Here is a 26,825-nt window from a genome sequence, read left to right as displayed (position 1 = left end):
AATGGACCCTTTGGGGAAATCTGTGTTGTTTGCCAGGTAATCTGATTGTTGGTTTTGTCATCTAACTGATTGCTGTTTATCATTTAGGTAAGAGGAAAACCAGGTTATTACACTTAGAGAGCATCCAAGTTTTTCTAAGTGTTGTAATAGCTTAGGGTGTGATACTGTGTCGAAAGATTTTGATAGATCCAGCAGGAGTACTGAAGTTGAGAGGCCAGCATCAAGAGCTTTATTCACAGTATCAGTAAAGGAGAGTAAATCTGTGGTTGTATTATGACCAGGGCGGAAACCATGTTGCGTGGGAGCTAGGAGGTTGTTGTTAATGAGGTGCTTTAGTAGTTGGATTTTAATGCATTTTTGCATGATTTTTGATAGTGGGGAGAGAATGGAGATAGGTTGGTAGTTTGAGATCATGAGCATTACCCCCTTTGTGTAGTGGGGTTATAATGGATTTTTTTTCCATAGTTGGGGCACATAAGATTCATTGATAGAATGATTGTTAAGAATGCTAACAGGGTAAGGTATAGCTCTGGCTGCAAGTTGTTAAGTATTCTGGTGGTAAGTTATCAGCAGAGAGAGAGCAGGGCTTTAATTTGGTTAGTAATTTTAGAACTAGGAATGTAGGTGCAGGTTGTAGTGAGAAGGGTGGATTGGGTGGAATACAATTAGATGGAACTATGGTGTCTATAGAGGTATTTCTGAAGATTGGGTTGTTTTTTGAGGATGAGTCCTTGACTAGTTTTTGGATGGTGAATATGAAATGGATATTAAATATTTGTGCTATCTGGAGAGGGTCTTTGTCGGGAGACGATGATGAATTTAGAATGTTACCCAGATTAAGAAGGGAAGATACAGATTTCCAGAATTTTTTGGATTATTACTTTGGGAGGAGAGTTTTGATGAGAAATAAGTTTTCTTATCAGTTATAAGTTTTTTGCAGCATTTCTAAGTTTTTTAAAGTATTGTTCACTTTTGTTTTGTTCATTTTCTGTAGTTCTACATTTTGTTCTGTTGTACAGAAAATTAAAAAATTCTGATTTAAACACACGTACCTTCTCCCATGAAAGTAGTACCAAGTTGGCATATGAAGAGGCACAGATTGGTCCCATGGTGACTCCCTTGATTTGTTTAAAAAACTCACCCTCAAAGTGAATAAAGTTGCTTTCCAACACAATCAATATCAATTCTTTAAGTAATTCTGCCTTGATGTTTGGCAAGAACGAACATTCTGTTAAGCTGTTATATCAATGCCCTTGGTATTGAGTATGCGGGTTAAAAGATCTATAACATCTGTGGTGAAAAATCCTACATTCTTGGACCAAAGTTTGGCTGGAAGTCTACCAAGAAAGTCCCAAGAATCCTTCAGTAAGTGAGATCTTTCCTCAAGCTATGGATTCAATTTTTTATCAATGTAGGCTGCTAAAGGGTGAGTTTTTCAGTTATGTGTTGCCACCATGAGTCTGTACTTTACGTTTTCTGCTGCTTTGCAAATCTTAAAGCTAACCCAACATATTCTTATTTTAAGGGTCATATTTTTGCTATTTCAGCTGAGTTTGTGTGCTAGCAGTAATATCAGTTAAGATTCCCCTTAAAAATGTTCTGCATTTGAAACCCAAAAAAGCCAAATCTGTTTTTCTGTGGACTTGAATTTTATGCTTGTGACATTGATTTTGCCTCATTCTAAAACAGCAGATTCTATAAACATTATATTTCTGGGAAATTTCTTTTCTGATAGTAGTCACATTCAGCAGAGAAATTTATGGGCTACAGGTATTGAGGTGTAACCCATCCCAATATTGTCTTATAGGTTCATAGGTTGGTACTAGGCTATCAGGCCCTAGGGCCTATACAAGCCTAGCCATAACAATTCCCTAGATATTTCTTCCCACAATATTTACTTCCCTGGACCCCTGTCTAGCAGTGCGACTGACGTGATCCCCGAGATGAATTTCCTATCTCCCATCCAATTGTCAAGGATCCTTTTGAAGAGGGCCAAGGAGGCGCTTGGCTTGACATGTATGGGCAGTCTATTCCAGAGTATGGGGAGTCTCTGGGTCAGGAACCTATCCCTCCAGCATGTTTTGTTCATTGTGATGACAAAGTTTAGATCCCTGGAGCGTGTAGCTCTGAGGGATTGGGATTTCTTTAAGTGGAGCATGTCCAACAGCCCAGGGTTTGAAATGGCCTTGTATGTTAAGCAGAGATCACCTCTGAGTAGACGATATGCAACAGAGTATAGCTGGCGTTTTTTTAGATGGTCAGCATAGGGCATCTGCTTTAGGCCTGTGATTCTTTTAGTGAGGTATTTCTGTGGCCTTTCCAGCTGTTGCAGATGACTTGTGAGGTACATACCAAACGGTGGAGTTGTGGTCTATAATGGGTCTAATGAGGTATGAGTACAATGGGACAATGACCTCCTTTTTTCTGGATGAAAAGCCCTTAGTGATGAGGTGTGCCACATAGAAGGATTTCCTGACTGTTGTGGCGATGTGGTTATCGAAGGTGAAACCTGTGTCCCTAAGTCTCTCATCACTCTTTCGGTATTTAGTGTACTGTCACCTATGTGGTAATTCATGGGTACATGGTTTCTCCCACAGGGGATAACTATACATTTCTTGGCATTAAGCTTGAGCCCATGGCTCTGGCACCAAGCATCTGTTTCTGTAAGGCCCTTTTGTAGAATATCCACATCATATGGGGATTCAGTAATGGCTCCCAGTTTGCGGTCATCTGCAAACTTTGTTAGCCAGAGTCCCTTAGTGTTGGACTATACTTCAGAGAAGTAGATGCTAAACAAGAGAGGTCACGGGACTGAACCCTGAGGTACTCCATTTGTCACCTGTCTGGAGCTGGATTTGGAGTCTGGGTTCTGTCAGTAAACCATTTGGCAACCCATCAAGAAATGTAGGGATTTATGCTAAGCTTAGTAAGTTTGTCTGTGATTCCAGAGTGGGGTATGGTGTCAAAAGCCTTGGTGAGGTCCAGATAGACTGTGTGGACCTCCTTACCCTCGTCCATAGCTCTGGAGACTGATTCGAAGAAGTCAGTCAAGTTCAGGAGACAAGATTGGCGCTTCACGAACCTAAACTGAGTGGAGTCCAATGTTTGCAGGTTGCCAATGTCTTTGTTTATAAGTTCCAAGATAATGCGTTCCATGCCCTTGCCGGTCAGGCTGATCAGACTGATGGGACGGTAGTTGCCGGGATCCAAGGTGGATCCCCCTTTGTGAAGTGGTATTACTGTAGCTGTGCACCACTCAGTGGGCATGAAGCCTGAGGTGAGGCTATGATTAAACACGACACTTAGGTTTTGTTCCATTTTATTTTGTAGTTCATGTAGTACACAGCCCGGGATGTCATCTGGTCCCATGGATGCTGTATTCTTAGCTTTGGAGAGTGCGGTTTCTACCTGTGTGGCCATGATTATCGGAATTTGGCAATTTTTTGGTATTGAGATGGGCCCTTTAGGGGGTGAGAGGGGGGGGTGAAGTTGACACTAAATCGATCTGCCAGGATATTAGCAATATCCTTGGGATCAGTATATTTAATGCCATTCTGTTGTAGCTCAGAGCAGATCTGAGCATTGCCATTCAGATTCTTGACATAACTATAGAATGCCTTGTGGATGTCTTTGGAATCTTTAGCAATTTTATTTTCATAACTTGCTTTGGAGGATTTTATGAAGGATCTCAGCTTCTTACTGAGACTGGCAAGGGAGTTTTTTTTTTATCCTGGGATTTTCCTCTTTTCTGCAACAGTTTCTTCCTTCTGTTGTATAGTTTGTTCATGGCAGGGGACCACCAGATTGGCTTCCTTTTTTTTGGAGGAGAGCGTCTTGGTTCTATTTGGGATGGCACGATTCATGCACGAGTGGATGTGCTCATACAGTGCTTTTAGTGTAGGATTTATCAGTCGAACCTTCAGCCCCCGTCTGCATGGGTGTCATGACGTTTTTCACTTCTGACTTGAGTAGCATGAAGTTGGCTTTGGAGAAGTTTTTTACAGAGGTTTCCTTACTGGAGGGTGGGGGTGGGATGTGGATGTCAAGGTCAGACCTGACCAATGAGGGTGTGACCACTGGTATGGAGCATCTATCTCCCATGTTGGTAATGACCACATCTAGGATATTGGAGTCCCTGGTGGGACAATGGATTAGTTGATCCAGGGCATTGGAATTTACGAATTCCATGAACCGTTGGGAAAAGGTGTTGGTACCAGAGTAGTTTTCCCAGTTAATGGCAGGGTAGTTGAAATCACCCAGTTTTAGGGTGTTTGGTTGTATCTTAATATTTTCCAGTATGTTTATAAAGGTGTAGTGAGAATCTTGGGGCATGGTGGGGGATCTGTAGCAAGTTACAATTTGGATTGTAGTCTTACCTAGTGTTAGTTGCACCTGGAGAATTTCAGATGCATTGTGTTAGGCAACTAGCCTGGAGGTGTGAATATTCTTGCTGAATATGGACACTCCTCCACCTTTAGTTTTTCGGTCTTGGTTTGGTGACCGAAAAGTGTGGTAAGAGTTGTAGCCAGGTATTGCAGGGGTGCTCTTTGGAGCCTTGAACCAGGTCTCAGTTACTGCACAGATATCGATGTTCTCCATTTTTAGGAGTGCCTCAAGAGAGTGCATTTTGAGGTTTAGACTTCTAGCATTACCTTCAGATTTTGCATGCTTGTATCTGTTATGGTTGTGGTTTTGTCCTTTGAACCTCTAATAATGAAGTTCTTTTAGCAGGCAAGTCAGTACAAGGCAACAGTGATTTTCATTATTCCCTTCTGGTCATGTCAGGTTTTGTTCCTATTCCTTTGGCCTTTATTGAAACCCTCTCCCTGGCAGCCGGACCTATTTCCAGATTTCCTGTCTCTCTCACTCAGTCAGCCTCACTGGAATGCCAAGGCCCTGAAATTAGCTGCTTGGTTTCTCCAATTCCAGTGATGACCAGGCATGCCAGGCTTTCTGCTTCAGTGCTCCATATTTATCCTTCTCACAAAAGCTGAACACTAGAAAGGTCTGTAGAAGTAAATCCCTATGTCACAAGATGGTTGCCAACTGGCTCACTGACAGAACCCACACTGTGGAAGTAGTTGTCTCCAAATCCGACTTCAGAAGACTTCAGACTGCAAAACATCTTCTAACGTTCTGGATCACCCTCCTTCCCTTTCCTGGACCAGTTCAACAGTTTGAACTCTGCTGCTTTCATGAGTCCAAAGTCTTTTTGTTGGGAACATTCCTACTCATGCCACCACTGAAGGATCCGTTTCCTCCATGGGACATTACTTCATTGCTTCAAGCCTTAAATATATGACCTTTTGAGCAAGCAGCTTCAGCAGAACTAAAATGTCAGTCCTGGAAGACTATTTTCCTGGTAGCTAGAAGAATTTCTGAGTTCCACACATTATCTTACACACCTCTTTACTTGATTGTTCATAAGGACAGGGCATCTCTTTGAACCAATGCCAGTTTTCTTCCCAGAGTGGTCTGTGAAGCTGCTCATAATTAATCCATTAACTTACCAGTCTTCTTTCAAAATTTTCCTATGAAGAATGCATTTTGCATGGTTTACTATCATTTGTGTGAATGACATTTTGTCGGCAGTAATGCTGCCGAACATCAGAATGTCATTTGCAAAATGACAAGTGTATTGGGTAGTCGAACACATTTATGCGAATGCAGTAGTGTTCGACTAATATATATATGAAATCACGGTACAGTGTGGGTTGGAAATTCATCCATATCCCCACTGTAGTGCGATCTTGGAGTTGGAATATATTAGTAGTAGGGGGTGTGGGGGTCACAGGGGCTTGCCCCCCTGCAAAAACCTGATATGTTGTATAGGACTTTGATTTACATCAGCTCCTATACGGCTATTGCATCACATTATCGGCAAGAATGTCGACTCAAATGTGTCGATCATTTGGGGTGACATTGTGTACACTCGAAATGTTTGGTTTTGGTTTTAGTTTTCGTATTTTTGAATGGTAAATGTTTTGCCATTCAAACTAACAATAGTAAACCACTTTGCATTTCCTAGATGTTAACTGGCAACTGAGGTTCTATGTACATCGTATCAAAAGTTTTAGAAAAACAGAATAACTTTTTGTTTCCTTTTCAGAAGCCCTTTTTGATAGATGGTGTTTGGTATAAAAAGAGAAAGATCTGTCTTTCCTTTGCAAACCAGAAGTTCATTTAACCAGAGTGGTTACAACCTCCATAGTCTTCCTTGCTAGAGTGCCTTTTGATGCCATTTGTACTGCAGCTGCTTGGTCTATTATTCACACCATTGTTCCCCCGTTACAAGCGGTACCCGCAATCAAGATCCTGTGCATTATTCAGTTCCATCATCCTTTGGAATATCCTTCCATGAGACCACCCTGGAGGAAAGCCCTCTATAGCTATATCAAGAACCTCCACAGCAATACCCAGATTTGCTCTGAGTTATTGCACAATGGTACCACCTATACTGAGCCAACAGATATTGACAACATACTGGCAGACAGATTCAGTGCCAACTTTACCCCTCTCTCCCCCTAAAGGACCAATCACAATACTGGAAAAATGCCAGTCACGCAGCATTACTGTAGCACAGGTTAAAGCTGCATTGTTCAAGGCCAAGAACACAGCTTCCATGGGACCCGATAATATCCCTGGCTGTGTTCTGCATGAACAACAAAGCAAACTGGCACCACATCTGTGTGCCCTGTTCAGTTACGGCCTCACCTCAGGCTTTGTCCCTACTGAATGGTGCACTGCTAACAATCATCCCTCTCCATAAAGGGGGGGCTACTTCAGACCCTGTGAAATATCACCCCATTAGCCTGATGAGTCTGATATGTAAAGCTATGGAGTGCATCATCATGGATCTGATTAACAAAGATGTAGGAAATCTCCAAACTCTAGACCCCACACAATTTGGCTTTGCGAAAGGGAGATCATGCCTGCTCAACTTGGTTGACTTCTTTGAGTCAGCCACCAGGGCTGTGGATGAAGGTAAGGCAGTGTATACAGCCTACCTCAATCCAAGGCCTTTGATAACCTTCCTCACTCAGGAATTATTGATAAACTCACCAAACTAGGCACCAGTCCCCCCTATATCACTAGGTAGATTTCAAATTGGCTCACAGATAGAACACACTGTGAAAGCAGCGGACTCCAAGTCAGACTGCCAACCAGTCATGAGTGGAGTCCCACAGGGACTGGGCCTGGGTCCTCTCCTGTTCAGCATCAGTCGATTCTTCAACTACCCTTGTCTTTTCCAATATGAATTACCAACTCATGCAAGAGAAGTCTGATGTGGTAGATCTAATTGGAACAACTGCTACAAGGCTGTCCATTTGTCCCCTCAAAGCCCAAGGCCATAGTGACCACCAAAGCTTCCCAGCTAGGGAAGGGGGGTATTACCTGGGAAAGACAGTTGAAGACATGTGATCCCCCAAATAGGCCAGTTTGCATATCAGTGTACTGGAGCTGAGAGCAGTGCTTTTGGCATTGCAAACCTTTCAGAATGCTCTCCTGTCAGGAATGATTGCAATACAAACAGAGAATATGTCAGTAGTTTGGTACATCAACAAACAAGGAGGAAGCAGATTGTACCCCCTATGTCGAGAAGCACTAAGGATGTGGCAGTGGGCAATATCTTCCAACTGCTTTCTCTTAGTGGAGTCCAGCATGCTAGCAGACAAGCTGAGCAGATGCATTCTTTTACTTCACGAATGGTCCCTCAACTGGAAAGTTGCAGAACAAATTTTCTGCAAGTGGGCCCAGCCTTGCTGCAATCTCTTTGAGTCTCTCCTAAACAAGTGCAGCAACTATTTTGCCCTAATGCCCCTACAGGGGAGTTGGATTGCTTTACACATATCTCCCAATTTCCCTAATTCCAAAGTTCCTTCAGAAAGCTGCCAGGTTGCAGACCAAGGTCATTCTCATTGTCCTCTTTTAGCCTTGAAAGATTTGGTATCCCTTCCTGTGGCCTCACGTAATTCACCACCCCTGGATTTTGGACCCAGCTCCAGATCTCCTGTCTCACCTGATAGGCATGACATATGTGGACCTTCTCAACCTCACCCTGACAGCTTGGTTTCTCTAATTCCAATATTAGCCAGACAATCAATGCTCTGTTCCCTTGTTCGTCACACTTCCTTTAAGCCATCCACTAAAACATTTTATGCTAGTAAGTGGAAAAGATTTGTACACTGGGCTCTTCAAAAAAAATGTAGATCCTTTCTCAGCCCCAGTCAGTCACATGCTGGAGTTTTTGACACTACTTTTCAACCAAGGGACCAGTTCTTCAACAGTGAAAGTCCAGCTGGCAGCAGTTTCTAATTTCCACATTGGTTTTGATGGCCGTTCACCAACCTCTCATAAAGTATGTAAAGCTTTCTTACACAGCACAATTCTTGTCAAACCTCCTTTTAAAGATCCCTTGCCACTGTGGGATCTGAATTTGTTACTGCAGTCCTTGATTCTTCCACCCTTTGAGTCTGCCTATGATTGTGACCTTAAATTTTTGTCTTAGAAGACCTTATTCTTAGTTGCCATCACTCCCGCCAGACAAATTTCAGAAATTCAGGCATTGTTGGTGAAACCTCCTTATCTCATTTTCTATAAGGATAGAGTCTCCTTACGAACCAGTGCATCCTTTTTGCCCAAGGTAGTTTCACACATCAACATTGATCAATGCATCAATGTACCAAGCTTCTTCCCAAATTATTCCAACAAAGGAGAATACTTACATTTGCTAGATGTGCATAGTCAATTACATTTCTATCTACATAGAACAAGAGATATCAGAACATCTGATCAATTGTTTGTATCTTTTTCTGATCTGAAATTGGACTCACCTGTATCTAAAATCTCCCTAACTAAATGGCTTATTGACCGTATTTCCTTTATTTACAACAAATGCGGTATGAATTGCCATACAAAGGACGTGCTCATTCAACTAGAGCTGTAGCTACCTCTTAATTTTTCCACTCAAGAACTTCCATGGATGACATTTGTGCAGCAGCAATTTGGGCTTCCCTCACATCTTTATCTCTCAATATAAGGCTGTATCTGGTGTTCAAGAGGTAGGGCATCTTTTGTCTCAGTGGTTCTCAGAAATATCCTTCCTCGAAATCCACCAGGGTTCTAAGTAGCTGGGGACTCTGTCCCATCAGTCGAAGAAGAAATGAAAATTGACAACATCAGAAAAAGAAGTTATGTACTTACCATAACGTTCCATCTGTGTTGTCCATTTTCATTCCTCCTAGACTCCCCATCCACTAGCCCCCAACCTGTTTAGGTGTATTTTAGAAGGGAGAGTGGATATAACAAATCTGTTATATCTTAGAACATTAACAGCTCCAGAGGATTGCCTAGTTCTCTCACTCTTTCTCTCTCTTTATCTGATATATAAAGTTATAAAGAGTACATTTTTCTTTTATAGCTTGCAAACAAGATCTGAGGTAATGGGGGATGATGTATTGTGGGTAAGGGTGAAGCTCGAGAGTTCTAAGTTGCCACAAGCTTTTACAACGGTCGAATGGGATCTGACGCCTTGGATCTGAACTCCATCAGTCGAGAAGAAATGAAAATGAATAACACAGATGGAACATTATGGTAAGTACACAACTTCTTTTTATTCCTAAATATTAAATGTAAAATATGAGCAAATTTTCAAGTCAGTATGATCCCGGAAGTATAAAAGATATGAAAAATTGAAGGTGAAGCTATTGATCATATAACTAAAATAAAGGAAAATTCACAACAAAAGTTAAAAAAATAGAAAATAAAATGGTATGAAATTCATTATGGATAATTGTCACAGAAATGACCCATGGGGTGGGTGAAATTAAGGATGCTATAGCAAGTAGGAAAAATATTTGGTTATAGAGTTTTCTGGTGACTGATAATTAATAAATATCCATTGAAGACAGCCATGAAGTAAAAGCAGTTGACAGAACTGTTATGTGTGTAACAAGGAAAAAAACAGTTGAAGCATAGTTTTAGAGAGTGAAAGATAAAAAAAAAATCTGGACACCAACTTAGAAGATGGGGCCTAATTTTGGATAATAAATTGGAGACGAATGGAATATTTAAAAAATGAACATACAATGATTTTGTATTTTTACAAAGGAGTTGGAAAGGATAAATAGACTATAATTGATCAAGAATTGTTTGCATATATTTGGTTTTCTAGATGCAATGAAGTTTTGTATAATGAAAATGTAATGAATATAAAATTAGAAGAAAGGCAGAAAATTTTTGTGCGAAAGGATGGGAGGATAAAGAATATAATATATTACGAAGTTTGTGTTTGATATGTTTTTACAAATAAAGAGAAAAACGGAAGAAGGAATGATGAAGTAAATTTTTATTTAAGTAAGGGATTGTGTTTTTAGGTTTTTCATGATGTTCCTTTAATTGTTTTAAATAAAGGATACCTTTTTGGTAAGCATTATTTGATCTTTTACATCTACCAGTACTATGTACAGGTTAGGAAGATGGGGCCTCATTTTAAAATTCCATGCTTAGGGCACTCAAGATTGCAGCAGCCCCCCCCCCCCCCAATGATGCATTACAGTGTTAGTAATGGAAAAGTAATCTAAGCACATATGGTAGAAAAATAACCCACCCTTAACATCAAAGGCAAGTGTGCTACATGTTGAGCCACTCACACACAGACACACACACACACACACACACACACACACACACACACACACACACACACACACACACACACACACAAACTGTGCTATTTTCTGTTATGATAAATACAATAAAACATTGTAGGGGCTCTTAGAAAATGAACACTGTCCAAAGACTTTAACTGCTCTCCTCTGATCTGAAGAATAGCAAATGTAAATGAAGATACTACATATACCTTTGCTAGATGGAAAAAAGAGCAAAAGCCTTTCAGAGAAGAAAACTGCTGTGATGGCTTGAAAAGCACAACTTTGATGGTGAGCATACTTAAAATGTTAATGACTCACTGTTTCAGTAATCTCTCCTGAAGATTTGCCTGTTTTGGTGATTATAGTACACAACTGTGTTGTATTCCACTAGTCTAGTAATGTATTACAGTCTTATTATGTGGCTATAGGAGACCGTTCTGTAGAAGCAAGTTTGATAATTAGGTTGAGCTGCTTTTTCTCTAGTAGTGTGTTGTGGGTTATCAGAAAATATCAAAGAATCCTAAGAAGTTATAAATCTAGACTTTTATTTATACTAACTGTTATTGAAGTTTAGATAATATGAACTGCAGTTGAAGCCCCATTGGCAGAAATACATCTCAGTTACACTTTTACAGTTTCAAGCCACTGCAAATAAATAAACGTTTGTTTATGGAGGTGGATGCTACATACCCAAATCTCTGGTTATAAAGTATTCAGTCTCTGAGGTAACACGGTGTGTGAACACAGAATAATTAATTTTGTAATAGGTCTGAATATTTAATTTTCCCAAGGTTATACAACCTCAGTTCAAAATATTTAAGTAGCTGGGATGTGCTGGATGCAGCTTCCTACATGTGAGGTACAACAGGCTTTTTGTCCAGTTGCATGAATGCTGTTTTGTTACTTTCATTTACTTTTATAACAGTGCTATCTTTCCCTTTTGATTTGGTTAAATTTGAGATTATTTCAGTATTTTGGGGGATTGTGTAGAGTTTGGCACTGCGTGTTTAGTAGTTTATGGTTAAAAAGTGGTTAAAAAAAATAAATTGATGTTCTTGTTGCTTTATTTCACTAGGCTGGCCGTTTTTGTGTTGGGTACTTTTTTGTTCTACTGTTTGGACTAATATTTGATTATTATTATTATTGATTATGTTATCATTTTTTGAGTTTCATGATTTTTATGTAATTTGTACAGAATACTATAATCCTTTATTTTTTATTTGATATATATATATATATATATATATATATATATATATATATATATATATATAGAGAGAGAGAGAGAGGATTTTTTTTATAGTAGTGTTTTGTGGGGCACAGTGCTTTTGGTATGTACTGAACACAGTTTTTTTATGTTGTATAATTTTTGTATTTTGGGGATGTGTTTTAATTATTTATTTTACTTAGTGTGCTAGTATTTCATAATGAAGAAATTTGTTGCTGTTTTGTTTAATGTGGTACAGTGCTGTTGTTTAAAGTATTGTAAATAGAATGCAGAATTCCTTGCTGAAGGCGTGGACAAAGATCAAGTAACAGGGATGACAGTCATCCACTGCAAGCAGTGTCAGTGGTGCAACAGTTTGTACACTCAATCTTTGCTGCTGGAAGACCAGAAGGTTGTGGTTTCTATTCCCATTCCAGGTGACTGAATTGCTGACACTGCAATGTTATGCCATGGCTTATGGGAACTTCCCCAACTCTTTTTGTTAGTTGCTGTGGGATTTTTTATATCAACCTGAGTTACCACCAACTCAAGCAGGTCGGAATCTCAGTTTAACATCTCATCTAAAGGATGACTCACTCAGAAGTGCAGTATATCTCAATGATGCACTGCATTGTTAGAAATCCAGTTATTCTATTTTTATTTTACATTTTTTGACCGGGATAGTCCGACTGGATACATGTCCATTTTCAGCGGAGGCCCGGGGAGAAAAGCTCCAAGGTACAAACAGAAAGAAATTACATGGTTCATGTTAAACACTGTTTACAGACTCTTTATATAAGCAAGTTATACAATTTCCAAAGTTTAAGAATTCACAAGGGAAAAAGACCTAGAATTCATGACACATTTGAATTGCAATAAAAGTATTAGATTACATCAGAACAGCCTTCTGATCATCCAGCACCAAAGGCGAGTGTGCTACCTGTTGCATCACTGACACCGCTTTGCCGTACCTTGGAGTAAGTGTTATTTTATTGCTAGTGGCAAAGAAGGGGTTAAATTTGACTTTGATATTTTTGGTTCAGGCTGCAGTGTATGACGTATTCAGCTTTCATCTACTATGCAACACATTTCCATGCTATTACTGCTGCCATTATCTGCTCTGTGCAAATTCTCTCAAAGATTCATTGTCTTGAAAGTATATAAATTATTTATATTGGCACCATAACCATAAGTTCATACCACGCATACACCATACTAATTCATATTCAGATATTTTATTTTTGATTTGTTATGTATATAACAAAATGTGTGCCATGTTATCCTGTAAAATATTTAAAGACGACAAACAGTACAGTACCAGCTTTGCTCATTTCCAGGAATTGTACACAATAGTTATCACACAAAATATACTTGTTCAATAATTATTGACATTTAAAACGTAAACAGACTTTCTTTGTGTGTTCTTTCATATTGTATTAATCTAAACTAATCTGTTTTGATTTTTTTTCAGTTCAATTTAACTGGAAAACATCTGAAATACTTGAAGAGAGTGACAGAGTACTGCCAGTACGGCATTGTATCCTTTTCATTCCTTTTAGCAGGAACGATGAAAACTGTAAAACAGTGCTTTTGATTATCATTTTCTGAGATTTTCAGATAAGAACTGATCTACGTTTATAAATCACAAGAGAAATGTTATTTGCACTTGTAAGAATAATGATCCTGGAGAAAAGACACAAACAGTTACAAATAATGAAGAAATGCTACAGGTATATAGCATTACACACCACAAGCAGTAGCATTCAGGCATTGCTGGCTACTTAGTTGTTTAACTTCTTTCTTACACTTGTAGTGAGAATGGCAGCTTCTCCTTTCAGAAACAGACATTTTTCACTTGTTGACTAGTTTTCAGAGTAACATTTAACTATTGTGATATCCCCCCAGATTGCAGCAGTCCCTGGTACCAGAGATAAATCTATTTTCCTATTTTTTTTTTTTTGAGGGGAGGAGGGATCCTGGAGCCTCCCTGCGATCCTTCATTTAATTTTATTTATTTATAAGCTACAGCTGCATAAGTAATTTCTGCCTGTACACACGAGCAAATCATCTTCTAGAAGCATGTATAAGCAGACTCAGACCAGCTCTGACTAGTCCTTGAAATGTTTGTAATTAAAACAAATTAGGCAATGTAAAAGGAATGCAGTGTAAAGAAGCAGTACTCTCGTCCTCTATTACAAAACACAAACTGATGCATATGATCATCACATTCCCATAACCACAGGCCTCAGGAAATTTCTCAAATTTTCTTTGTCGGAGTCAAATTATTAATCCTCTATATTACTTTTTAGGTTATCTACAGTGCCAGTGGTGCTTACAAAGTGTCTAGCTTCTGTCATAGCTCATTGCAGACTGAATGACATTCGCATTTTACTTTACACAACTTACTCCTCTTTGAGGAGTCTTTTCCCAGATGTCAACAGTCACTAAAATGGGTTTCTTCTCTTCTCTTCTGACTGGTCTGGATTTCCAGATTAATGTTCAGAAGTCTGACTTGATCCCATTGCACATGATTCTCTTTCTGTGTTTTTCTTACAGACATCTCTCAAAAAAGCTTTTTTTTAACACTAGAAACCCAAAAGAATGACAAAGAAACTTGAGAAAATGAAACAAAACACTGTTAAAAACTGTCTTTCTGATCATCGTCTGGTCTTAAACCCCAATAAAACAAAGTTGCTACTTTTCTCACCTACTAGCAGGTCCACTGCATTATCCTTTTCCATAAAAATCTAACAATGGCACCACAATTTGCCCAGACACCTTTACAATACTTTTTGGCATTATCATAGATAATAATCTTAAAGTTGATATGCATGTCAACCAGACTATCAAAACCATCAAAAATAAACTTGGTTCACTATACAAGATTAAACCCTTCCTAACCCCACTAGCTAAATCTGCCATTGCACGCTCTCATCTACTCTCAACGCTTCTCTGTGCATCCTCTCTATTCACCAACTTAAGCAAAACTTATCTTAACAAACTCTCTAGCTGCTACAATCACATTGCCAGATTTGCCACTGGGATGCCCTTCAGGACACACCGTTGTAACAACCTAAACTATCTTGGGTGGTTAGAACTGCCCAGCCTAATTCAGTACAACCAACTTACATTGTCACATAAAGTACTTAACTAACCTGACAATACACCTGCACTTAAAAACATTATTAACCCCTACAACAATCTCAGACCTCTTTCCTCTTCCAGTAGATTGCTAGTTCAAAGTGTCAAAAGTAATAATTCAGCTGGTGTCTCTCTGTTTGCCAACTCTGTAGGTAGAACTTGGAACTCTCTCCCCGCTGACATCACCCTAGAATCCACTGAGTCAATTTAAGAAAAGACTCAAACAGTATTTGAAACTAAACTGGCTATGCCCTTGTACCAAGCCTGACTAGCTCTGTCGTTATGATGGAGTCTAATACTTTTATTGCAATTCAAATGTGTTGCAAATTCTAGGCCTTTTTCCCTTGTGAATTCTTAAACTTTGGAAATTGTATAACTTGCGTATATAAATAGTCTATAAACAGTGTTTAACATGAACCATGTCATTTCTTTCTGTTTGTACCGTGGAGCTTTTCTCCCCGGGCCTCCGCTGAAAATGGACATGTTTCCAGTCGGACTATCCCGGTCAACAAATGTAAAATAAAATAAATAAAATAAACAAATGAGCTTCAACAATCAGTACCTACTTCAGCTGGAGAGTATCTCAAGATCCTAGGGTACATGGTTTCTCTGATTCTCATGGTTTCTTTCATCAGGTTATACATGAAAAAGATTCAGTGGTTTCTAAAAATATACATGGACCCAACATTTGCATCCTCTGGAATTTCAGATTCCAGTTTTGGGCTTTGTGATAAAGGAATTGCAATGGTAGAGACTACAAATAGAAGCAAATCCATGTCTCCCTCCTTCTTCTCAAATTCCAAGCCAGTCTGTAACTACAGGTGCCTCAGATTTTGCTTGGGTGTCAGTTTCTGTGGGTGTAAAGGTGCAAAGCCTGTGGTACTCCTCAGACAGACCAAGGCACATAAATGTCAGAGATATTGGCTATGGTCTATACTTTAAAAAATCTCTTAATCATCTATGGTCCCAGTTTACATGCATTTGTGAGAAAGACCGAAGGGCGATCCGTCGTAATTCCAACCCTAATTGTCGAATCTCATATGCACGATTGCTCGTAATGTCATGCTCAATGTCCAATTTGAAATTTCTGATCACACAATTGCTGCAACAAGTGCTACCATGGGTCAAGAGGAGGGAATAGTAGCCTGGCCGGTGTTCGGTAATCTCAGGTTCGACATCCGCAGCTTTGACATTCTGCGATCCTGCATTCTGCATTTGACATGTTTGCGTTTGGACATTGGTCGTTCATGCAAATGCATGTATACCTATGGTCCCCTATAACCTCTTCAGGTAATTGACAATATCATACCCTCTGTGCAGGCTGTCTGTAATTGTTTGGGAGGTGGTTCTTCAGCACTCCTTAATCCTCCACGCAGCTTAGATTCCATCATAGTAAAACATGATGGCAGACAAGCTGAGCAGGATCAAGACAGACCCAAACAAATGGAAATTGAATGATGGGGGCTCCCAGGAACTGATCCATTTGTCAGGAACTGAGAGAGACCTGTTTGAGTACTTTCAAAACAGACAAATGAACAAATTTTACTCCAGAACTCCTTGCAAACAACCCTGGGAAACTATTTTCTTTCCCATGGATGGGAGTGTCCCGTTATACCTTTCCAGCATTTCCGCTGATATCCAGGGTAATTTTGAAGAATCAGAAGAACTCCATAAAGATCATTGTGGTGACTGTCTTTTGGCTCAGGTAGCACTGATTCTTCCTTCCTCTGGAACTGGCCAAGGGCAATTACCTCAAGCTTCCTCCCAAATTGAACCCACTCACCCAAGACAAGGAAGGTTGAAACAACCCATCTCAAACATCTTCAATTAACTGCCTGGAAGAATCAATTCTGATTCCTTTTAGGCATCTCTTTCATGAGGATGCACAGCAAGGACATAGCTGTCAGCTGTCCAGATTTTCACACAATGTCCAGGTCTGCTGTTGTCCTTTTCATTCGTCCTCACTTATGGATTTTGGATCCGATCCTCCAGACAACTTGGCCGTATACTATAGACTTCAGATACAACTTTTGAGCTCCTTCCTCTACCCATAATGCCCCACTCCATCCCCATTGCCTCAGATCTCATTTTGCTGCCATAATGGTTAGACGCAGGTTCTGCTGTTAAGCATTTGTGAGAGGTTTTTTTTGATTTTATCTCCTAAAACTTTTGTAAGCCTTAAACTTTTCCTTAATACCTCCGTCTTAGCTGTTTCTGGTGTTAGAAATATCTTAGCCTTTTCTGCTAATCTTTTTTTTTCTACTAATTTTTTAGGAGTCTTGTGTACCATTGTTGGTACTTTCTTTACCTATTTTTAATAGGGTATTATTCTTTATTACCATAATTGATAACCTTGCCATTTTTCTTTTTTCTTTTCTGCCAAAAAAAAAAACAAAACAAAAATCTTTATTGTTCTATACTATTAGTTTAAGTTTTAGTTTTTCCTGCCTGTCATGTCTGACAAAACTATGGGTATTAAAAAATGCACTTTTTGTGGGCATAAGATCCCAGACTCAGATGCCCACAAAGAGTGCATTTATTGCCTTGGTCCTGACCATTTAAATATGGCCTGTACAGTTTGCTCTACTCTTAATCCTAAAGCTTTGGCTGATAGGCGTAACAAGCTTATATTGAAAGGTTTACTTCCTGCTACTTCATCTTCTGGGGCTGAAACCCAAAATCCAGTAAAGTACTCTAGAGCACAAGAAGAGGTCTCTGTCAATGTCCTCCAAGTCTTCATCACTGCCTAGGGCAAAAGTGAGAAAAATTATGGATCCATAGTCTCTTAGTCTACCCCTTGGGTCTGAAACCATCCTCGGATCCAATGGTTTTAGCTCCAATAGTCATATCTCCTTCATCAATGATATCCACACTGGAACCTAAGTGTTAGGATACAAAGCCAGGTACGTCTTGTCAGGGCCATATTCATGAATACATGGTAAAGCCTATTTCACCCTCCTTTTATGTGCAATTGTTTCAGACACTGAAGAAATATTCCATGCCACCTTCCATAGCATCTTCAAGGTCCTCCAGAAGTTTATCAGAAGTGGATGTGGATAGGATGATGCGAAAATTTCTCAGAGCTCAGAACCTGATGGGAGTCCTGGCATCTCTGCCCCCTGCTAGATCCATGAGTGTACACTCAAAGTCCATTCTATTTTCTTCTCCTGTATGAACCGTGGTTTTGGAGCTCCAGGATTTGAGATCCCTGAGAGGTTTGGCATTGGATTCAAGGAAGATTTCCTCCTCCATTCTGACTGTTTCCCTGATGGGTTCTTCTTCAGTACCCATGGATCAGACCGGGTCTTGGATCCAAAGTGTTGGCATCATGTCTGAGGGGGGTTCCAATGTTGTCAGATCTGTCCCTTCCCCCTCAGAGCTTTGGCCCTAGACAGTCAGATCCAATTCTCTCCTCGAGGCTCAGATCACTGGGTGGCCATGATCTACTTTCCTCAGAAGCTTCGGCTCTGACAGAGCAGGTCAGGTCTTCTCCTTGTCCCTCAGCCTTCAAGGCAGTGGAAATGGCTTTTTCTCTCCAGAGAGAACAGTCTTCTCATATTTCAGATCCTACCCCTTTACTCTCATCTGTTCTGAGCTCTGAGTCGCTCAGGCCTGTTCCACAGGATCAGCCAGTTCCAAAGGGCCTCCAGCCAGTTCCAGTAGAGAAACTTTCCCTCTCTTCTGACATCTCTCCAGAGCACCCCATGGGAGAGGTCCCCTGGAAGAGGACATGGAAAAGGAGACACATAGACCTCCCCTCCCTTGGAGTCTCTCATGGAAGACACTGATTTTTGATGGAGTGGGATCCCCGGATCATCACTGGATGACATCTCCTTTGGAGATATTCCAGAGATCCTAAAGCAGAAAGGTGGCTGGTCATCTCAAACCCCTTCTTTCAAAGAATCTTTGTTCTTGGAGGCTTTTGATTCTGGCATGTCTATGCCTTGGTCACCCCCTCTGGTGGATGAACTTATTGATCTAGTTTGCCTCTGGGCATGGAAGGAGCCAGATATTGTACAGCCCATTCCCAAGTGTCCCAACAAGATCTTGGCACCACCTGTAGACAGACCCGACTGCAGCAAAGGAGTCCCAGTTGATGCTATGGTGGTGATGGTAGCCACTAAGAAAGAGCTAGGAGAACAGAGCTCTGCTGTCCATCCACCCAACTGAGTGTCTAGAGGGTACACAGATTTGGAAAGCAAGCCTTTACCTCAGCTAGCTTTGCCCTGAGGTCACTGAACTACCTGGTGCATTTCACTAGACTTGAGAGATTTGACTAAGGAACTTTCAAACACTCTGAGTCCATGTCTGTTGGGGATTTCAAAAGAACATCCTCTCAACTGGCCATTCTTTTATCTATATTGAACATTTTGATGAGGTTAATCTCACACAGCTGACCTCACAAGCACCCAGTTCAGACATCGCTATAAGGGTACGTGCCTGGATGTGACTATGAAACTTTGCAGAGCCTTTTAAGACTTCCTTTATTAACTCCCCATTCTATGCCACTTCCTTGTTTGGGCCATCAGTAAAGGATATGCTTACTCGCAGTGAAAAAGATGGAAAAACCCTGTTGTAGGAATCAGTTTTCTACGCCTCAGCATTCCTTCTCTAGGAACCAAAGAGGTGGCAAGAAAATGTGGTTCCATAAATGTCAGGGACCTTTCCAGGATTCACTAAGGGAAAATTCCTCCAGAAGCAGAGGGGGGAATTTTAATGATAGACATCACCCTAGAGGCAGAGGAGGCTCACAGAACCAGGGCTTTAGAGATTCTTTTTCAGACAGGCCCCATCAGCACTCCTGAAGTGCTGCCTAACTGTCCTACTCTGAAGGCAGTCAAGGGTCAGTTCTCTTTACACCTGGACAAACATCACAAAAGATTCATGAGTGCTAAGAATAGTATCTGGAGGTTATTGCATACCATTTTTCCTTCTTCCTCACTGTTAAAGGAAGAAACTTCCCAATGTTCCAACCAGTCAGAGGAAAGCAGCAGCAAAATAAATACAAAAGCTGCTAAACAAGAGTCATCCAAAAGGTCCCTCCAGACCTGATAGGATTTGGAACTTATTCATGCTTCTTTTTAGTACCAAAGAAAACAGGGGACCTCAGACCCTTTTTGGATCTAAACAGATTGAACCAGTATGTAAAGAAAGTGAAGTTCCAAATGCCCAAGGTTCAGTCCATTCTGCCCTTTCTGCACAAGGACAATTGGATGTGCTCTGTAGAGCTTCAGGACTTTTGGCTAGGATCCAGTCATTGCCAATTCAGAACTCTGCCCTTTGGACTCACCAGAGCCCCCAGGGTGTTTACCAAATGCATAGCTGTAGTCGCAGCTCATATAAGACTGAAGGGGATTCCTGGTATTTACATATTTAGATGACTGGCTCCTAACCAACATCCAAGCATCAACTTCAACATGCCAGGGACTATTTGTGACACTTTAGTCATTACAATGAATCCTGCCAAATCAAAATTTAGACCAGTTCAGAGCCTGGAGTTCATTGGGGCAGTTTTAACACAACTACACAGATAGAAGTAATGCAGTGGAGAGGCAAAGATGCTATCAGAAATAAGGTTCAGTCTATCCTTTCCCCTTTCATCTCCCCCAGCAAGGTTAGTGCGTCAAGCACTTGGGTCAATGGCAGCTGCCATAGTACTACTTCCTCTTCTGTGCTTCTTTATGTGGGCTCGCCAACAGACTCTAGCTGTACAGTGGTCCATTCTGTATCAACCCTTCTCCTTTCAAGAAAACTCATCCCAGTTTGCAAGTGACACATTAGCTGGTGGATACAATGAGACAATCTTTTTCTGGGTAGATCTTTTGTTCTACCAAACCCAGTAGCCACAGTGATCATGGACGCTTCTCAACTGGAGTGGGATGGGGCATTTCTTGGAAAGAAATGTGCAAGGCACGTGGTCCCCCCAAGAGACCAAGTTGTGAATCAATATAATAGAAATGAGAGCAGTTCTTTTAGCATTGCAGGTATTTCAAGATGCTCACCCCTTGGGGGCCACGGCAATTCAGATAGACAACATGGTACATCAACAAACAAGGAGGAACCTGATTTTACTTCTTTGCAGAGGCGCCATGAGGGTTTGCGAATGGGTGAACTCATCAGACTGCTTTCTAATTGCGACTCACAATCCTGGGGAAAACCAATGTGCTTGCAGACAAACTAAGGAGATCCATTCTGATGCCTCATGAGTGGATTCTCAATCAGTTGGTAGCAAATATGATCTTCAGGCATTGGGACCGACCTTGCTGTGACCTATTTGCCACCCCTCTCAACAACAAATGCAGAAAGTACTTCTCTCTGGTTGCCCCTCAGGGGGAGTCATCAAGAGATGCTGTTCTTCACGCTTGGCCCTCGGGTCTCCTTTAAGCTTATCCTCCTCTTCGCCTGATTCCAAGATTTTTGCAGAAAGCAGGCAGGTTGAAGAGATCAGTAATCTCTTACTGCTGCTCTAGCCTACCTGCCTATCATTGCTTTCCACATTACCTAACTCAGTGCCTCTCTCTATTTTTACAGTCTACCTACTCGGGTGCTCCCTCCTTACCTGTAAGACTCAAGAACCCCCTCACTGCCTACTGCAGAAGTCACCCTGAATTGCTTGCTACCCAGGCAGCACTGTACGCTGCTGCAAAAAGACATCATTATTCTAAGGAGGTCAATGTATGTAACCCTGAGAAATAAACTTGCAAACTTTAATTCTACCTGTAGTTGTTAATCTGACCTCCCGTGTGCACATTAGCAGCCCACTGCAGCCTGATTGCCTCGCTCCCCTCTAGCTGTTAAAAGACATTTACAATAATTTCAGCCCTTCTACAGTGAAGAGAGATTTACGCTAGCTCTTTGTTCTCCTTCCCCTTCTGCCAGTAGGTGGCAGCAAAGACCGCGACAAATCATTCGCACAATATCATTTTCCTAAAGTGTCTACCTAGGGATAGCAGCTATTTTTCACTTTTTCTTCCACTTATTTTATGTGCTAACTCCCTCTACCCTGCAGGACTACCCAACCCGAAGTGAAACCCTCCCTATTTTGCCTCCATTACAACATAACTCCAGCCAGTTTTGTATTTGCCTGCATGAACTGCAGCTACTGATAGTTTTTCTTCCCTTTTTCACAGTACTCACTCCTTCTTCTTGGCTCTACCTCCTCTGTTCACCCTGCTGGCTCACTCCGCTCCTCTATCCAGCCCCTAAATTCCACCGGCACCCACTACTCGTACATTTATTCTCACCCTGAACTACCTCCCTCTCACCACCAACCAATCCTCAAAACTTTTCTTCTGCCCCTTCCTCCAGCCTACCTTACTTTCACTACCACACCCCCCTCCCTCCTCACTCACATTATCCTCCTCTCTATTACAGCTGACAGACTCCAGCTATCATGCTCTCTCTTAACCCCAAAACACTTATTTCCTCATCTATCCTCATCCTACTTCTGCTTCCTCTATACTATGCCACATCCTATACCCACTTCCCCCCACCTCTTCCTCCACTCCTCCCCCACACAACACACTTCCACAACAGTTCAGACTCTTTAGTCCCCCCCCACCCTATCCTCCTCTTAAAAGTAAAACTTCCCAATCACTACCAAATACTACAAACCTAAACCTATTCTCTACCAGACTCTTCCATCTAAGTACAAACCTAAAAAACTCATTCCTCTCCTCTCTTACCTTTGCTTAGCTGGTGACATTCACCCTAATCCTGGACCAAACTTCTCTCCAACTAACCCCCCTAGCATCCACAATAAATCCACCAGTAAATACCTCAAATTCCTCACCATCAACACCCAAAGCTTAAAAAATAAATTAACCCTCTTTCATGCCTGGCTCAATCACAACTCGCCTGACATTGCAGCCATCTCTGAAACCTGGCTAAAACCTCATATAAATGACTTCGAATTCCTTCCTACTGGATATCAATCACTTCGATCTGACTGCCTAAGTAGAAGAGGTGGTGGTGTAGCATTAATCTACTCCAACCAGCTGTCCTTTTCTCCATATCCTAAACCCATCTCTTCTTTCAATAATGCTGAACTTGTAACTGGCCTACTAAAAATAAACAAACATAAAAGCATTTGCTTCATTTCCCTCTATATTCCTCCAGATAACAACACCAATACCTTGGAAGACATCCTGTCCTGGGCCTCCTCAAATATTAAGCTAGAAACCTACATATTGGGAGAAGTAAATATAGACTGGAACAAAGTCGATAACCCCAATCCCACCATGTCAATCAATCTATTTAACTACACTCAACTTACTAACTCCATTACTAGGCCTAACAACACCAACCCCCCAGGCTCCATACTAGACTGGATCCTAGTATCTCATCCAAGTAAAGTCATAAGATCTGGTGTCATTCCTGACCCTTTAGGAGACCACCTCCCTGCCTTCACCCATCGAGCTACCCTCATTTCCCCACAAGCCCACCAGTTCATCCACACTCGTAACCTCTCTAACTTTAATCCCACTACTTTCTCTGATTCCCTTAAGTATACTAACTGGAACCCCCTAAAATCTCTTCCATTAGACGCCACCGTAGACTTTTTCAATACAACATTCTTAAATGTCCTTAACTCCCTTGCACCAATAAGAACAAAAAGAGTAAAAACTAAGACCACCCCATGGCTTACCAAAGACACCAAAAAGATTATGCTACAAAGAGATAAATCCTGGAAAACATACCTCCAATATAAACAGCCAGAAATCTTACTTAAATATAAACAGCTGAGAAACCTGGCCAAAAAACAAGTTATCAAAGACAAAAAGTCTTACTACATCAAAATACAAGTAAATTATGCAAAAAACCCCAAACAAGTTTGGAACACAGTTAATTCCCTCCTTAGGCCAGGTACTAAAAACAACCCCTGTTCCAACTCCAGCAATTCTGATCTAGAAATTGCCTCACTATTCAATACCTTCTTCACCACTTCTATTGCTGAGCTAACCAAGACCTTTACCAACAATAACCCTCTACCCCACCCTGGCCAATCTTCCTCTTCCCCCCTACCTTTGAACTCAAACCTGTCTCCACCCACCTAATAAACTCGTCTTTAAATTAAAACCTTGCTCCAACTCCCCCGACAGCATTCCTTCCTCCTTCTTAAAAATAGCCTCCGAAGGTATTGCTCTCCCTATCAGCATCCTGATTAATAGATCCCTACTTGAAACCTATGTTCCCAAACTATGGCACTCTGCATATATTCTTCCACTTCACAAGGGTGGCAAAGACTGTAACGTCTCTAATTTCCACCTCATAGCCATCCTCTCCCCAATCTCCAAACTTCTTGAAAAATGCATCCACCTTCAGTTCTTGCCATTCCTTACCAAACACCAGCTACTCTCTCCTACCCAACACGGCTTCCACCCAGGACACAGTACCAACACTGCCCTTCTCTCCTTCTTACATACTGTCAATTTAGCCCGTGACTCTGGTAAAATAGTATCCTCAGTTCTGCTAGACTTATCTAAAGCTTTCGACACCATCTCCCATGCCCACCTTCTAAATCATCTGTCTAAGCTCAATCTCTCCCACAAAATACTTTCCTGGTTCTCCAGCTATCTTTCAGACAGGTCCTAGGCTGTAAAATGGGGCCAGAGCACCTCCACCTCCCTTCCTACCCCCATTGGAGCACCCCGAGGCTCCATACTTTGCCCAGTACTATTCAATATCTTTATTAACGACTTTCACAAAGCCATACCTAATACCAAAATTCTTCAATATGCTGACAATTCTACTTTGATCTGCTATGCCTCTAACCTAACATATCTCCAATCACTGACACAAGCAGCCTTCTCAACCACCAGAAACTGGATGCTCCAAAATCACCTCTCACTAAATGCCAACAAAACTAAAATCCTTCTATTCTGTCCTTCAAAAGCCTCCACTATTTTTAGAAATTCACTTCAAATAACCAGCCATAACAACTCCATTATAGAGGTCGTTCCCTCTGCCAAACTTCTTGGTGTCACTACTGATGAACATCTAAACTTTAACACTCACATCCAACTAAACATAATGAAAACCCATATAAAACTCGGCCTACTTTATAGAAACAACTACTTCCCCTCTCCTGTTACCAGACTAACTCTCGCCACAACCTATCTCCTTCCCTCCCTACTGTATGGCACCCCTCTGCTCACTAATTTATCCTCCACACTCTCCTCCAAACTGGAAGTATGTTACAATAAAATCTCCAGATTTGCTACCAAAGCCAAATCCTCCTCTCATCACTGTTCCTCCCTTCACTCATTAAATTGGCTTGAACTCCCCAACCAACTTGACTTTCTCCAAATCACCACAGTCCACAGATTATTGTTCCAAACTACTAAGTGCCCTGCACTTTCCAATATCCTGCAACCATATACCCTCCATAGAACCCTTAGATATACCCACCAAAATCTAATCACCATCCAAAAACCCAAGTGCCCAGCTGGTCAACTTCTGCTATCCTTCTCTTTAGCTAAAAAATGGAATGCCCTTCCCTCCTCACGGAGGACCTGTGACAACCTTGAAAACTTTAAAACTCTTCTTCATTCCTTCCTTTACTTAAACAGGAAATGCAACTGTACTCGTCACCTCATACCTCTCACCTCTCTTCCACTTTGACTCCTGGCTAACCTTCTCACCTAGCTAACGTCTCTCAAACATAGATTTTATAAATAACTAAACTGTAAAATCTAGCCACCAGGCTTTTTGCCTGTCTTTCTCACCTAAACAAAACAGTAATTGATTGTTTTCTTTTATGAATGCTATCTGTTGTTTGTAATGCAAAGTTTTTTATAATAAGGGTTGGGAGGGTGGCCTAATGGTTAAGGTGTTTGCCTTACAAACACAAGGTGCAAGGTTTGAGCCTCACAAGGGATAATTGACTAAGCTTAAATTGGCTCCCAAGGGCAGTTAGCTTAGTACTAATCTATGAATCTTTGAAAATCTATGAATCTATGAATAATTATTCATGTAACTAAACTATGTATTGTGGAGCTTTTCTCCCTGCGCCTCCACTGAAAATGGGCTCCCCGAGCCCAGTGGACCTCCCTGGTCATCAAACTGGAATAAATAAATACATTGTCCTCATTGCCCCCTTCTGGCCTTGCAGATATTGTTCCCTTTTCTACAGTTTCATCTTCTTTATCCTGCATGGATAGTGGAGCCTACTCTGTCTCACCTGCTGGGGATTCAACACCCCAACATTCAGGCCCTCAAGTTGGTTGTTTTTTCCACTTCCAGTAATAGTTAGACAGTCCAGACCATCTTCCCCAGATTGTGACATTATTTTGGCTTCTCAAAAGGATTCTATCAAAAAAGTTTATAAAAGCAGGTGGAAAAGATTCTCTGTTTTGGCATTAGATAAGGACATTGATCCTTTTTCAGCACCAACTTCAGCTATTCTAAAATTTTTGACAACTCTTTTCAAAGATGGTGCTGGTTTCTCTACCATTAAACTTCAGTTGGCAGCAATTTCACATTTCCACACAGGGAATAAATCTTTTTTTCCTTAGCTTCCTCTAGGTTGTGTAAAACTTTTATGCAAGGCATTTTTACTCTGAGGCCTGCAATAAAGGATCCCTCACCACCTTGGGATCTTACTGCAGTACTTGAAGGTTTGACACAAAAGCCCTTTGAACCTTCTGACAAATCTGAACTAAAATTTCTATCATGGAATCCACTTTTCTTGGTAGCTATAACTTTGGCAAAAAGAATTTTTGAACTCCAGACTCTTTCGGCAAACATTCCTTGATGTGCACAAACAACTGTTTTTGCCTTCACAGACAGAATAGTTTAGAAAGTCAGACCAGCTTTTTGTATCT

The 26,825-nt window shown here is 41.0% G+C and overlaps 1 protein-coding gene across 2 annotated transcripts in view; it reads left to right on the top strand.

Annotated features, from left to right (window-relative positions):
* CFAP69 (cilia and flagella associated protein 69) overlaps window positions 1-26,825 on the top strand; it is a 2,033,309-nt gene that overhangs the window by 226,305 nt on the left and 1,780,179 nt on the right. For both annotated transcript variants that reach the window (XM_044067529.1, XM_044067528.1), the window contains exon 3: window positions 13,331-13,396. In XM_044067529.1, the coding sequence (XP_043923464.1) occupies window positions 13,331-13,396 (66 nt within the window). The remainder of the gene's footprint in view (window positions 1-13,330; window positions 13,397-26,825) is intronic.

Source organism: Protopterus annectens, chromosome 3.part1 (assembly GCF_019279795.1).
Source record: "Protopterus annectens isolate FY-2018-M chromosome 3.part1, PAN1.0, whole genome shotgun sequence".
NCBI classification, from domain to species: Eukaryota; Metazoa; Chordata; order Ceratodontiformes; family Protopteridae; genus Protopterus; species Protopterus annectens.
Note: the sequence above shows the minus strand (reverse complement) of the source record. Positions and strands in the feature narration are given on the sequence as shown.